This window comes from Chrysochloris asiatica, unplaced genomic scaffold (assembly GCF_000296735.1).
Source record: "Chrysochloris asiatica unplaced genomic scaffold, ChrAsi1.0 scaffold00238, whole genome shotgun sequence".
Taxonomy (NCBI): Eukaryota; Metazoa; Chordata; class Mammalia; order Afrosoricida; family Chrysochloridae; genus Chrysochloris; species Chrysochloris asiatica.
Window position 1 is genome coordinate 727253 of NW_006408756.1, and position 15619 is coordinate 742871.

The 15619-nt window shown below is 50.1% G+C and overlaps 1 protein-coding gene across 5 annotated transcripts in view; it reads left to right on the top strand.

The window, feature by feature from the left end:
• KCNQ2 (potassium voltage-gated channel, KQT-like subfamily, member 2) overlaps positions 1 to 15619 on the top strand; it is a 56146-nt gene that overhangs the window by 27005 nt on the left and 13522 nt on the right. For 4 of the 5 annotated variants that reach the window (XM_006873343.1, XM_006873345.1, XM_006873347.1 and 1 more), the window contains exons 6-11: positions 810 to 920; positions 1124 to 1219; positions 8227 to 8321; positions 9472 to 9501; positions 12487 to 12555; positions 14347 to 14376. In XM_006873343.1, coding sequence (XP_006873405.1) covers positions 810 to 920; positions 1124 to 1219; positions 8227 to 8321; positions 9472 to 9501; positions 12487 to 12555; positions 14347 to 14376 — 431 coding nt within the window. The remainder of the gene's footprint in view (positions 1 to 809; positions 921 to 1123; positions 1220 to 8226; positions 8322 to 9471; positions 9502 to 12486; positions 12556 to 14346; positions 14377 to 15619) is intronic. The other variant, XM_006873346.1, reaches the window with a different exon arrangement.

Consider the following 15619-nt stretch of genomic DNA (forward strand, 5'->3'; position numbering starts at 1 on the left):
GGGAGAAAGATGAGGCTTTCTACTCCCGTAAGGATTTACACCCTTGGAAACCCTGTACAGGGTCGCTATGGGTCGGAACCGACTTGACGGCACAACAACAACAACAACAACAACAACAGCTTCTAGAGAAGATTCCTAGCACAGACCACCAGTTCCCGGGGAGGGCCTCTCGTCACTGTCAGAACATTCTTACATTCCCTCAGGCTGATTGTCACTGTCTCATCCTGTCCACCACCTGCTGGCCTCTTGTCACCTCTGGTCACCTGGTATAGCATGAGCCCTGTGGGGTTTCCTCTGAGGAACACACTCCTGTGGTTCAGCTCAGAGGTTACTTGAGTAGACCTCTAGCCACCCACTCTCCTGAGCCACTTTTCACCTGTCCCCTCACCCCCAGGGCAATTCTGTCCCTGGGTACCTGCTGGGTTTCCTGGTCTCTGTCAGATGCTACCCTGCAGCCTGAGCCTTGTGGGCTGGGGACCTTCTTGCTCCCATGCCAGGCTGTTGTGGGTTATGGGACCAGTTTTTGTTCTCCTGGCCTTCTTGGAGTGAAATGGGGCAGAGAGGTTTCATAACCACCACCACCCTCCCACGTACCCACCCATGCTGGGAAAGAGGAGGCTTAGGGGAGGTTTTATGTGGTTGTTGGAGGGGGAGGGGGCCCTGGGCTGGGAGGAGGCGTCCTGTCTGTCTTGCCCTAGTTGTCCCCACCCTTTCCCGACTGCCTCTCTGGTGTAGGGGCAGCACTCCAGTGATGTCACTTCGGGTAGCCCTGTGGGTCCAGCCCGGTAACTGGAGCCCACTGTTCCCAGATCACCCTGACAACCATTGGCTATGGAGACAAGTACCCCCAGACCTGGAACGGGAGGCTCCTGGCAGCCACATTCACCCTTATTGGTGTCTCCTTCTTTGCGCTTCCTGCGGTGAGCCCCCTTCATATTTGGACTGGGTCACAGGCTGGGTGGTGTGGGGTACCCAGGGTGTCTTCCAGACTCATAGCTGACCACGGGTCCCTCAGGGACAGGAGACACTGGGGGGTCCACCACAGTAGTGGTAGGGCAGTTGCCCTGGGGGATTAGGGCAGCTGTGGGTCCCTAGGACGTGGTCTGACCACAGTGACTTGCAGGGCATTTTGGGCTCTGGATTTGCCCTGAAAGTTCAGGAGCAGCATCGGCAGAAACACTTTGAGAAGCGTCGGAATCCTGCAGCCGGCCTGATCCAGGTGAGTCCAGAGAGACTCTAAACGTCACTCAGTGTGGGGGTCCCAGGTCTATGGGACCATTCAGGGTGATGAGGGTGCCTAGAACATTGATGGAGCCCCCACAGCATTGCTCAGGGTGGTCAATCCTATGGGCAGTCTGGGCCATGAAAGTCACTCCTCACAGGCCAAGGATGAGGCACCTCATCACATCTGTGGCCTGGACACCAAGTGTCAAAATGGTCTGACGGGGCATTTGACCTCCAACTTCACAAGGTCAGTACCCAAGGCCACCTTGAGCTCAGCTGAGCCATGGACCAGCACCATCTTGCCCCTAGCTCACTCACCTGCCCAGATGCCCCTCAGGTGCCCCAATATCCAGAAGGAGCAGATGGGTTGTCCTAAATGGCACCCTGAAATGTGAGGGTAACTCTGAACAGGAGCTGGGAGACCAGGACTGCCTGGGGAGCTGGCAAGGAGCCAGAGACTCCTCAGCCCCCCCAGAGCCCTTGGCCTGGTGGACTCTCAGAGCGACCAGAATCTTCTACTGCCTGCTGTATACAGACCCGATCCCTCCCATGGAGCTCCTGTGGTCTTGGCCTTAGGTTACCACATTTATGTATCTCAACATCAACATTCTAAACCATTACTTCTTTCATGTGAAAGAGTATCTAGAACAAAAATGTCCCATAATCCCACAATCTTGCTGTTGTTCTTAGGTGCCAAGGCATAGATTTTGACTTATAGTGACCCTATATAGTTAATCTTTATGGAACAGAAAACCTCATCTTTCTTCTGTGGACTCAGTGGTGGATTTGAACTGCCGACTGTGTGGTTAGCGGCTCAGCACTTATCCTAGAGTGCCATCTGTGCTCTTTGTAATCTCACAGCATAGACATTAAAAAGAAATAGCCACATGTACACGTGGTTAATATGTTCAGATAGTGCAGGAATCAAAAGCACAAACGCCAACACCTTGACCTCCCCCTCCCTCCACGGCTCTCCAAGGTCATTCTTACCCCCCGGGAAGCAGTGTTGCCATCCGGTTAGCTCTGACTCACGGTGACCTCATAGGTGTCTGAGATCTGTGCTCCATGGAATTTTTAATGCTGAGTCTTCTGTGGTATTTTCAGGTCTGTCTTCTAAGCTCTGTCTGGGTGAACTTGACCCTCTAACCTTCCATTTAGCAGTCAGGGACCGTCCAGGGACACTCATGCCTCTGTGTCTGTCCTGTCAAGCTTTGCACCAGAGGGCAGTGTCCCGTGCTCTGCCACTGCTTTTCCCACTGTGGGGTCCTGAAAGACCTTCCCTGTAAGGACACACTGTGGTCTCAGGGCTGGACTGTGGGGACTTCCTGAAGGAAGGACACAGCAGAGAAGTCCCCAGTACACTCCATAAGACCGGAGTCACAGTGGCTTTACTGAGTCAGAGGAGCCTAGTTGGTGCTTTTTTTCTTTTTAACTTTTTATTGTGAATTGAGTGAAGGATGATCAGCTTTACATTCAACCAATCATGCACTTTGTTTCATCTCAATGATTACAATCCCCTCACTGTAACAACAGCTATCCAGCTTCCTCCCTGTGGTTCCCCATTTACATCTTATATTTCACAAATGAACTAAGCAAAAATATTTGATGTACACATACAAAACAAAAAATATATATTTAATATTCATTTAAGTGTCCAGTGGACATATTCTGCAAGCCAGCCTCCTGCCTGCAGGCACACATCTCAATGTCAATGCGTGTCACTGGGACATGGCCAAACGCAGCCCAGGCCTTCACTGCTGCATTTCCTCCACTTCCACTCACAAGTAGACCCAGCTAGCTGCCAGCAAGCTTACTAGAATGATTGTGGGTTCCCTGAGAGTTCAGTCTTAGAAGGGGGTTTTCCATGATGGGCTGACTTCTCTTGCCATGAGACCTCCAAAGGAAACAGCTTGCTTGATATTGAAATTGTCAAATAGTATCCACTTTTTTTTCTGAAGGTCTTTCTTTCCATAAGAATCTTCTGTTCTCCCAGCAGTTCTGGATTGGTTTGCATGTCTTTTCAAGTGGGACTGTCCCAACTCAGAAGTTTCTGGGTGAGGCTCAGGATTCCACCTAAGGCCCCATACTCTACAAAGGCTTAATAAGAAGCCTGTTATCCTGGGAAAATTCTAATTCCCCTTTTAGCACATCCAGTTAGTTATAGGCTGAAGATGGACTTATAAGTTTTCTGTAATCATAATTCCTAACATTCATTTCTATCACACATAAATGTCCATTTGACAGTAATGGGCAGGAGAAACCAATCCTCACAAGACAGACAAACACATAAACATTGTCCCTTCTTTACGTATTCAGCCTGTGTCTTCTGCTACGTCTAATTGCTTCTGATGGTCCCTCTGGAAGAGGCTTTTCTTTCTTCTGAGTCTGGATCAGAAGCTATGGCTGTTAGGAAAACCAGTCATCCTACTGGGTGGTAAGGCTGACGAGGGAGGAATAGCTGCTTTTCTAAGAGGTCTGTAAACTGGCCTGCTTCCTGCTTCCTGGAGAAGCAAAGGTTCCAGAGGAGGGCCTAGGACCCTCCATGCCCCCATGGCCTATGAAGACTGTGTCCTCCCAGAAGCTAGGAGTCTTCTCCTAAATATAAAAGCCAATATTATGGCATTTTTGGTTTGTAACTCCCTATTTTTCTCCTGTATGACTTCTAAAACAATAATAATGTATCTACATTAATAAGTGCACAATGTATAAAGAGAAAATTCATGAGAAAAACAATGGTGGGACAGAGTTGTATAGAAGTAGAGATTTTGTGTCCTGTTGAAGCTGAGCTGGTATTACTTCAAGCGAGGTTGTTATAGATTTAAGAAATGAATTGTAAACCAGAGTAATCACTAAGAAAATAGCTAAAAGATATACAGAAAAGGAAATGAGAAAGGAATCAAAACTGTACACTGGAAGGAAATCCAATTAAAGACAAAAGGAGTCAGTCACAAGAGGACTGAGGAACGGAAGACGTAAATATGATATATAGATAGCAAATAACAAAATGGCAGACAACTTTTTTTTTTAAAAAACTGTTTTATTATGAATTATGTGATAGTTTACATGGGAGAACATTAGTTTTACATTCATCCTATCGGATATCATTACATTGCCATGGTTATGATCCCTTCCATGTATCATCAGCCAACCAAAGGGTATACCCCGCAAGCCTGTGCCCTGGTTGTCAGCACACAGCCCCTCGCCCTCTCTGAGTCTAGAGTTCCCAGCTGCTCCATCTCTCCACGCCATCGTCTCTGCCTCCATCTCTGGTGTCACTGTTTCTCTGGGTAGGGTCCTGCACTCCGCTCTTGGCCCTTGATGGTTCCAGGGACCTTCACTCCTGGACTGCAAAGTCAACCACTTCCTTCCTTTTGCTACAAAATGTCTACCTTTACATTTCCAACCCTCACAAGCAGTCCTGATAACAATTATTCACTATTATATCACAAGAGACCTATCCGCATTTTCTTTCATCAGCCCCGCCTAGACAGATTGGATACTACCCAGTGAAGATTCTACCTTCCTCCGAGCCCTCTGAATCTAGGCTCCCTCTTGAAAGCTTGTAAGCCAGTCACTTCTTGCCTTTGTAGCTCCCCCTCCCCCCACATTTTGGGTAGCCAGTGTCCAAGTTGCCCATCCCTGTCTACCCTGTGTATGAAGGGGGTGGGAATGATCCTTGCTGTAAAGATTTGTTCCCTCTTTTGAGCTACTGCATCCATAGGTGTAGGTCAAGTTCATCAAATTGTATCAGATTACTCTTTTTTTCTTCTTCTTTCTTCTCAGGTGACTTTTTTTTTTTTTTTTTGTGCCAGTAGTGACTTTTAATGTAAATACATGAAACTCTTCAGTTAAAAGTAAAGATTGGAAGAATTGTTTAAAAAACATGATCAAGCATATGTTGTCTTAAAGAGACATATTTAGATACAAAGAGAGTGAAAGTAAAGGACAGAAAGATGCACTTCATGCATATAAGAACCAAAAGAGAGCAATGACTATGCTAATATCAGACAAAACAGATTTTAAGTCAAAACTGCTACAAAAGACAAATAATGACAAAACAACATGTGATAATTATAAACATGCATTTGTTTAACAAAGAGTGCCAAAATTGGTGAAGAAAACCTGGCAGCTTTGAAGGGAGAATCAGTTCAACAATAATAGTTGGAGACTTCAACATCCCACTTTCAATAATGAATAGGACACCTATGCCAAAGACAAACAAGGAAGTCTTGGACAGCAACTAGATCTAACAGACACACATAGAGCATGCCACCCAATAGAAGAATACACATTCTTTCATTGTACACATGATCATTCTCCAGGAGATTCTAGATCACACAGATCTCAGTACATTTCAATGATTGAGATCACACAATGGAATGAAATGAGAAGGCAATACAGAGGGAAACCTGGAGAAGTCACAAATTTGTGAAACTTGAACACCCTATTTTTAAATAGCTCGTGGGTCAAACATGAAATCGTAAAGGAAATTATAAAATACTATGATAAAAAATTAAAAGCACAGCATACCAAACCTTATGCAACGCAGGGAAAGCAGTGTTCTGAAGGGAATTTATGTCTTTAAATGCCTACATTAAAAAACAAGGAAAGAGCTCAAACCCATAACGTAAAACTACGCCTCAAAGAACTGAAAACAAGACTAAACAAAGCAAAAGCTAACAGAAGAAAGAAAAAGAAGTAAAGATTAGAGCAGAACCAATTGAAATAGAGAATAGAGAAAAATAGAACCCACTAAAGCAAAAGTTGGTTTTCTGTAAAAATTAGCAAAGCTTACAAACCTTTAGATAAAGCCAAATGACTAAAATCCGAAATGAAAGTGGAGGTACTGCTGCTGATCTTACAGAAACAAAAACAATTTTAAGAGGTTACTCTGAACAATTACATGCCAACACATTAGGCAACTTACACAAAATGGTCAATTTCCTAGAAGAACACAAACTTCCAAAACTGACTCAAGAAGAAATGCAAACCCTAAATTGATGCGTAATAAGTAAGGAGACTGAGTACGTAAAAGGGTGGGGGAGGGAGACTTCCTACAAAGAAAAGCCCAGGACCAGTGAAGTGACTTAACTTCACTGAGGAATTCTACCAAATATGTAAAGAAGAAATTAGTACCAATCCTTCTTAAACTCTTGCAAAACAAAAAAGGAGATCATATTTGTGTCCATTCCAAAGAGAGGTGACCCAACTGAATGAGGAAATCATCAGACAACATCATTAATATCACATGTAAGTAAATTTTTTCTAAAGATAATTAAAAAACGGCTACAACCACACATTGACAGAGAACTTCCAGAGGTTCAAGAAGAGGATGTGGAACAAGGGATAGCATTGCTGATGTCAGATGGATCTTGGCAGAAAGCAGAAAGGTGTTTACCTGTGTTTTATTGACTATGTAACGGCTTTCTATTGTGTGGATCATGACAAACTATTAACAGCATTGCTGAGAATGAATATTCCAGAACACTTAATTGTGCTCACGATGCACAATTATATAATAGACCAAGAGGCAGATGCATTCTTTCACTATACTTAATTTATATGCTGAGCACATAATCTGAGAAGCTGGCTTATATGAAGAAAAACGTGGCATCAGGATTGGAGGAAGACTCATGAACAACCTGCCATATGCAGATGATACAACCTTGTTTGTTGCAAGCGAAGAGGACTTAGAATATTTACTGATGAAGATCAAAGAGCACAGCTTTCAGTATAGGTTACTCCTCAATGTAAAGAAAACAAGAATCTTCACCACTGGACCAATAAGCAACATCCATATTAATGGAGAAAAGATTAAAGTTGTCAAAGACTTCATTTTGCTCAGATCAAACCATCAAAACTCATGAAAGTAGCAGTGAAGAAATCAAACCATGCATTGCATTAAGCAAATCTGCTACATAAGACCTCTTTCTTGAAAGTGTTGAAGAGCAAAGATGTCAGTTTGAAGACTAAGGTGCACCTGACCCGAGCCATGGTATTTTCAATAACCTCATATGCATGCGAAAGCTGGACAGTGAATAAGGAAACCATAGAAGAATTGATGCATTTGAGTTATGGTGTTGGAGGAAAATATTAAAAGTACGATAGACTACCAAAAGAACAAACTAAAAACTAATCTCTGTTGGAAGAAGTACAGTCAGAATGCTCCTTGGAAGTCAGGACGGCCAGACTTTGTTTCTCATACTTTGGACATATTGTCAGGAGCGATCAGTCTCTGGAGAAAGATAACATATTTGGTAAAATGGAGAGTCAGAGAAAAAGAGGAAGACCCCCAGTGAGATGGATTGCCACAATGGCAGTAGCAATGGGCTCAAATGTAGCAATGATTGTGAGGTTGGCGTAGTACCAGGCAGCGTTTCGTTCTGTTACACATAGGGTCACTACGAGTCGGTTCTGACTTGATGGCACCTAACAACAACAACAACAAGGTTACACTGATATTAAAGTCATTCAAAAGCGCTACTGCAAGAAAACTAGATACCAGTGTCCCTTAGGTAAACAGCCTCAAGAATTTGGTATTAATATCTTGCAGGATTTGCAAATCAAATCCTGCAGGATATTAAAAATTATACCCCATGGCAAGTGGAATTTATTCTAGGATTGCAAGGGTGGTTCAGCAGAAGAAAATTAATGTAATGCTTAATAGGAAAAAAAAAGAGCTCATCACTGTGACTTGGACCTGCTAGGGGAGTTGTTGGGGATTTGTTAGGGACTTGTTAGGGGTCCTGCTAGGGGACTTGTTGGGGAGTTGCTAGGGGACTTGTTAGGGGATTTGTTAGGGACTTGTTAGGGGTCCTGCTAGGGGACTTGTTGGGGAGTTGCTAGGGGACTTGTTAGGGGATTTGCTATTTCCTTGGCTCCTGGCTCAGGATCTGTTGTGCTCCTGGTCCTTGGAGAGGGAGGTGGGTCCTCCCGTGGGTTCTGTTCCTCAGGCCCAGTCTCTCAGTGAAACTTGCTCACCCTCTCATGTCCCCTCTGCAGTCTGCCTGGAGATTCTATGCCACCAACCTGTCGCGAACGGACCTCCACTCCACCTGGCAGTACTATGAACGCACCGTCACTGTGCCCATGTACAGGTAGCGTCCTGCGCGCCGTCCCCTGTCCCCTCCAGCACCCGGCCTCTCCGTGTGATGACTGTAGCACCGTTTCTGTTTAGACTCCATTTTTCTTACACCAGTTTTTATTTGTTGTTCATTGTTTTGAAATTTTTGGTTTCCTTTTTCTTTTCAATGTATGTCTTGTATTTTCCCAAATGGGACTCTGGTTTGTTTCCAGGTCATTTGTCTTTTGTGCTGTGGGTTTTGTTTGCACCCCATCCCTCTGCTCCCTTTTGGCTTTGACAACCAACCATTGGCTTGGTTCCACTCTGGACATGCTGACACCTGGCTGGGGGTCCCGGGTAGGTTCCTTGAGCTTTAATAACATCAAGAACATCTTGACCTTCCATCCACAAAGGAACAGGGCCCTTGTGGGAGGTGAGGAGAATGAGCCCCGTCCAAGGTAAGCTCTGGGTGCCAGGACCAGGAGGTACACTCCTTTAAGTTCCAGGAGACCTCACAGAGCACAGCACACAGATGCCTAGGGAGCAGCTGAGCTCCTGCCGGCACAGAATCTGGGTCATTGTGGTCAGTGGGCCCCACTTCACAAGAACATGAGGTCAGTAGGTCCAAGCACACACTATCACCTGGGATTTGGGCCCACCTGAACCTGGGCACTTCCCAGGCTCAGTTCTCCTTATGTGTGTGAGGACTTTTTGTCCACTTGGAGGCTTCATGAATGGGGTGGGGTACCTTTCTTAGGCTGGGGACAGGCTCTTCTCCAGGGTTGGCTAGGTTGAGGCCAAGCAGAAGCCCCATCCCATTTGCCTCCCTTTCACACCCCTGTCTTCCACCCCCCACCCCAGGGTCAAGTCACCCAGAAGAGGAAGGTTACTCTTCTTCATTATCCTTTCTACCAGACAATTTCTAGGTTCTGGGGTGTTTGGCCCTGGGGACTGAGCACCACCCCACTTTTGAGAACAGGGACCCATTAGAAGAGCTGTCCTTTGGTGAGGTGTTCAGGGACCCCTGGGTCAGTGGGATGGAGAGCATGGGTCAAGCTAATTTTCTTTGTTCTGTTGTTTTCCCCACTTTCCTTGACCTTTTTTTTTTCTTTTCATTTTCTTTTTCTGATCCCGTTCTATTTCCTTTCTTTTCCCTTTGTGTGTGTGTGTGAATACTTGAAAAGCTCACAAACCCAAACGTACGGGGCCTCCAGGTAGGAACGCATGTGAACTGTGAACGGCCCTTGTGGTGTGGTCTCTTGTTCTGTGTGGGGGCTGTCGGGAGCCTGGGAAGCCTGGCCCAGAGCCCGGCAGTGACATCCCCGGGCCCCACCCACACTGGAAAGTCAGGCCAGAAGACAGTTCACCTCTACACCCCCTGGAGCCCACAGTGGGCCCCCTTCCTCTTCCCTGAATTGACCCCCGCCCCCACAGAGCCGCTTCCTGCTACTGGTCCCATCTGTCTTCTGCTCCTGCTGCTCCCTCCCTGCCTTGTCTCAGCTCTGCAGTCCTTCCCTGCCCCCGGGGAGGTTGGAGTGGCAGAGATGGGCTGTCTGCAGGCCTAGCTCCTGGCCCCAGGTCTGGGGGCATAGGCACTTCCCAGACTAGAAGGAACTTCCTCTGTTCCTGTCAGCAGGATGGCTGGGACCCACAGAGATGTGTGAGGGGGTGCTCCTCTGGACCCCTGTTCAGGTTCTCCCTTTGTGGGACCCCCTCCTCCCACAGCCTCTCAGAGCAGCAAGAGGGAGCAGAGGTGGGTCCTCCACGTCTTCCTGCTGCCCTGGTTGATACATTGGCACCACGTGACTCACCTGAAGGGGGGACGTATAGGGAGTGTAATGCTGCAGGCTGCATCACTCCAGCTTCAAGGGTCCCCCCTGTAGACCCTGTAGAATGAACACCCAGGATGAACCTCCTGTGGATGGTAGGACCCCTGGGGCATCTCCCCAAGGTGCCCCTAGACTGCTGCCTGCAGAGCTCAGAGGCCTCATCAGGGAGTTGGGATCTTCCAGCTGTTGGACTCCTGGGTTCTTAAGGCAGGTTGGGGGCTCCTCCTTCAGGTCCTGGCAGGCTCCTTGCTGACCTGAGAAGGTTGCTTCTGTCCATCTCCTCTGCAGAGAGCCCACCCCCAGGAGTAAGCTGCTTCAGTATGTGGGAAGTGGCCCCTTATGGCCTGGTAGCTGGAGCTGTCCACTGAAGCTGGATGTCTCCTTGTAGTGCCCTGAAGCCAGTGCTGGCTTCTCCCGAGGGGGGGAGTCCCTCCTCCTCAGCCAGCAGAGCACATCCCCTCTTCCCCTCTTCCCTGTCTGCACGTTGCAGCTCAGCCTTCACTGGACACCCCCCGGGGCAAGGCAGGGCTGTGAGCATGTGTGGTGTGTAATGTGTGGTGTGTGCACGGCTGGGCTCCAGTCTGTCCTCGGTACGGCTGCTTGTTAGGCATGTCCTGTTCTGCTTTGAGGTACTGACCCCATGTTTAACCTGGATCCCTGTTCCTGCCTATTTGTGGTGGTGGATCTCACCTGGGTGGTCTGCAGCTGATTAACCCACCACCCCTGGGCTTTCTGCTGAGCATCCTAACCTATACATAACCTGAGAGGGGAGAGAACGTGTGTGCTTGGAGGGTTTACAGGCTCTCCCCCACAGCCAGCCCCAGCCTGGGGCATGTGCTGGGGCAAAGGGGGCAAAGGAGCCAAGCTGTGGGGCAGCAAGAGTAGTCTGATGGAGCTCATAGTGCCCAGGAGAGAGACACAGATATAGTCTGATGGAGCTCACAGTGCCCAAGGAATCTCAGATGTATTCTGATGGAGCTCACAGTGACCAGGGAGAGAGACACAGATATAGTCTGATGGAGTTCACAGTGACCAGGAAGACATGGGTATAGTCTGAAAGAATTCACAGTGACCAGGGAGACACAGATGTATTCTGATGGAGTTCACGGTGACCAGGGAGACACAGGTGTCATCTGATGGAGTTCACGGTGACCAGGGAACCTGGGCAGGGCCCTGGAGTTGGGCAGGCTTGGGAATGGAGGCTGGTGGAGGGAGATCTTATACAGGGCATACCCACTGAGCTCAGGGGTACTGGAGAGAAAACAAGAATGGAGAAGAGCCAGAGAATGAGTTAAGGCTGCTTTTTGGGACATGAGTGCCAGGTAGAATCGGTGCTTCATTTTGAAGATAGCAAGGGCCCATGGGATGTGTTTGAGCAGGGTAGTTAGTGACACAAAGATCTGAAGATCTAGGAGAATGGGGAGGGGACAGTCAGAACTGAGAGGCTAGGAAGGAGAAGAGGAAGGAGATTCTGCTGCCCACTCAGGAGTCAGCAGGAGTAATGTGAGGCCCCTACTCTAGCCTTGGGGAGAAAGCACACAGCCCACATTCTGTGGTCCCCTGATCTCAGGTCACTTGGGGCTCTGCAGGGCCAGTGTTTGGGGGAGATCGAAGCTTGGGTGTGTGGCTTTCACAAAGGGGGACACAGAGGAGAACCTTACTCTCCCAGGTCAGATGTGCTCTTTGGTCAGTCAGGGCAAGAAGGACAGATAAGACAGGTGGGTGTGGAGGCTCTGGGTCCTGGAGTTGCCTGGAGGATTCCTGTGGTAGAGAGGAGAGGCAGGGTCTGGAACCTGGGGTTGGATCTCAGGAGGGAAATCTGCTTCGTGGAGACAAGGTGTGAAGCTTAAGTACAGGAGGTACTGAATCTGGGACAGAGGCACTGTCCGGCAGGGTGACTTATCTGGGAGGGGCTTGGAGCAGAGCCAGGCCAGCTTGTGGGGGTCTCTGTGGTATTTGGCCTGATGGTGAGGGCTCTTCACCAGTGTTACACTCTTCAGTCTTGAGTGGGCTTCTGCCCAGCAAAGCCCCTTTCTATCACCTTTAAGTCCCTCTCCTAGCTTAGGCAGAGGGACTCTGTGGAGAGGGGGTTGTTGTTGTTGTTGTTAAGTGCCATCAAGTCGGTTCCGACCCATAGCGACAGTGGAGAGGGGGTAGGACCCTAAATATATTGGGGTGCTGTTTTACAGTTGGCATGCTCCTGGGATGTTAGGGAAGAAGAAGGGGGTGGTGAGAGCAGGAGGCTCTGCCTCACCCCCACTGGGGTCCCCACAGCCCACCCCTCTCTCCAAGTCTGCCCCATTCAGTCTGGAGGAGGGGAGAGGAGGCGAGGGGAGCTTCCTAGTCCATGACTACCCCACTTCTCCCCAGGCTGATCCCACCACTCAACCAGCTGGAGCTGCTTCGGAACCTCAAAAGCAAATCTGGTCTCACCTTCAGGTCAGTAGTGGTGGCCTCAGGGATGATGGGAAGAACTGGGGTGCAGGGGTGGAGCTGAGCCAGGGGATGGGCTGGGGAAAAGCCAAGAGTTTGGGGAGCTGAGGGAGGAAGAAACCGAGAGGAGGAGTGCCAAGGGAGGGACCACAGCAGGGAGGGGTGGATGGCAGAGCTGGGGCAGGCCTGGGGAAGGGGGCCCCGAGGAGTGAGGATGGGGTAGCTCCATGCTGGGGGTAGTCTCGGCTGGGTTAGGGAGCGAGGCCTAGGGGAGGGCCTCTACACAGGGGGTGGGGCCAGGGGCTAGTAGAGGGCCCCAAGTTTGTGGGGGATATGCTTATCCTGTGGGGTGGGGGAGCCTGGCACGCAGGGAAGAGCCTCGCTCTGAGGCCCTCTTTGGTTGGATGGGTGGTCCTGCCCACCCCACATGCCTTAGGCCTCTCAGAGTGACCTAACAGCTGCCCAGTGGTAAGCTTGCCCCAGTCGAGCTGCCCAGGAGGCACTTGGGGTGAGTGTGAGGGCAGCTCCACTGGGGTATGTGTGAGCCCACGCTCCTGCAGGGATGGGGGTCCGGTCTGTGGCCAGAGCACGTGGGGCTCCTTGGGCTCCCGGGCTGGATCTACCGGTGCATTAGGGGAGCGTTGGGAGTCTTAGCCATCCACAGGGGCCTTCTGTCTGGAGTGTGGGTCTCAGCCATGCAGACAGGGAGCTCTTGGTATGCTGGGGTTTACAGGCTGAGTAGGCATGGCACCACATCAGGGCAGAGGAAGTATCCCCTTCTTCCCCCAGTCCACAGGGAGAAGTCAGGCTCCCTATGCTAGTTGGGCCCCAGAGGGCAGGGAGTGGGCTGTGAGGGACCCTGCCGGGATGAGCCTTGTTCTCAACGACCCCAGCACATGCAGGCTTTGGGGCCATTTTGCCTCTGCCATGTCAGCTTTGCTCTGTCCCTGTCAGAGGGACTTGGTTTGTGTCTGGAAGCATTTGGAAGCATGGATGGTCCACTTAGTAACCAGATCTACCTGGACATTGGTCCTGAAGGCCCAGGTGTTGCCTTGTAATCTCCTCATGGGTCAACAAGTAAAAATCCAAGCCACCCAGCTCTTTCTCATTTCTAGTGAGTGTTACATTTAGAAATAATCAATCCCCAATAAGATTGGTCGGTCACACCAGCCTTGCAGGCAGAATGAGGCCTGAGAAGTTGCCTTAGTCCTATTGGGATTTCAGGGGCACCACACTTGTTCTGCCTGGAGTGAAACTGTCAGCTGATTCCAGCCTCCCTTGCTACATGAACAAGAATAATTCCATTAAGTGAAAAATGGAAAGGAACCACACACACATTAAAAATCAGAAACAGCTCATTGTGTACAGAAAATTGATTGTGGAATTAAACTGTTCTCTTAGAGCTTTCTCCGTAAAATGCCTCCATGTGGAAACGCTATGAGCCGTGGTTCTGATTTCAACGAGTGTCCACCACTCAGGGAAGGGGATGTGTGACCTCAGGGTGAGACCACCCTGTGGTTTCCCCTCCAGAATTCCCCCTTCCTCGAGCTCTGGCTCCTCTGACCCTACAGGACAGGGGCTCCTAAGGCTGGGAATGCCTCTGAGCCTGCCTGACCTGTCTAAGTAAGCCCCTCACATGGGGGTGTGGGGACAGAGCCAGACCTGAAGGGGCTGGTGGGCTGAGTGAGCCCTTGGTGGCTATCAGGGTGGGATGGCTCCTTTTCCTGGACCACTGGGCTCAATTTGGGGGGCATGACCCTACCAGCCAGTGACTAACTTTTGATCCTCTGTTTAAAGGAAGGAGCCCCAGCCGGAGCCATCGCCAAGGTCGGTACCCCTCCCACTGCTCTTGTGTGCGCTGTGTCTGTGTGCACCAGTGTGTTATCTGGAGCGGGCTCGGGTGTGTGCAGGCCCGGAAGCTCCCTTCCTGCATCCACTGCTCCTCCTCCAACTTGGACTTGTTCTGTATCATTAGGGTGGGTGGCTGGGGGCTTCTTGGTGGGCTCCCCCACCTGCCCACAAAACCAGCCCCAGGACTGAGTTCTCAGTCTCCTCCTGACCAGCTGCCACAGGGAACTCTAGGGCACGTAGGTGGGGGTGGCTGCAACTGTCTGGATGGTCCTCCTGCTTGTGTACAGAGGAGGTGGGGGGAGGTCTTCTGAACAAGCACAGTGCAGACCGGAGTTCCGTGTCCTTCCACCTGTGGTACCTCAGTGGACACTTCCAGCCCCTCCTTCTCGGGCGCTTGCCCCATGCCAGGGACTGGCCGACTGGCCTGGCTGTGTTAGGCAGGTGCTGAGCTATGAAAATCCCAGCCTGGGGAGAAGGGTGGGAAAACTACTCTTCTAGAATCCCAAGGCTGCCTGACTCCAAGCCTTCTTGAGGCTGCCTGGGGAGACTTGGGACGGCAGGCCCCTCTTCACCTGTAGAGGGGACATGCCTCTCCTCCATGCCCACCCCAAGAAGGGGCATGGTGGGGCCTTGACTTGGAAAGGCTTTATCACTGAGTGGAAATTTGCAGACGCACTGTGCCCATGGCGTGGACTCAGTCCTACTTACTGACACTGGTCTGTCACTGCCCTTGGTGCGTGGGAAGGAGAGCGTCCTGTGAGCTGGGGGTAGAGAAATGCCCATCACCATCTCCTTGTCACTGCCCTGACTTTCCATCCGGGAGTCAGCTAGAGAGGAGGCTGACCGTGGAGGGAGAAGGCCCCTCCCAAACCATCTCGGACTGCAGGGGGAAGGTGGCCAGGAGCCCGACTCCTCCACCTGCCTGAGGTCTTGTGCTTGTCGCCATGGCTTTAATCCCTTCCCAACAATTTCGTCTCAGCCTCTCTCTCTTTTCTCTCTCTCCCCCTCTTCTTTCCCCAATCCGGAAACTCTTGCCTCCCACTCCTAAGTGCTCTTATTCACTGCCCCTGCCCTGCCCGGGGCCCTGTCACGCCTGCTCTGTCTGTGGGGATGAGGTGGTGGCCTGAAAGCAGGCCTCCAGGTGAGAACACAGGTGAGCCCTCCAGGGTTCTCTGTGGAATATTCTGGGCCCTGCCCCCTCCAGGGTTCTCTGTGGAAT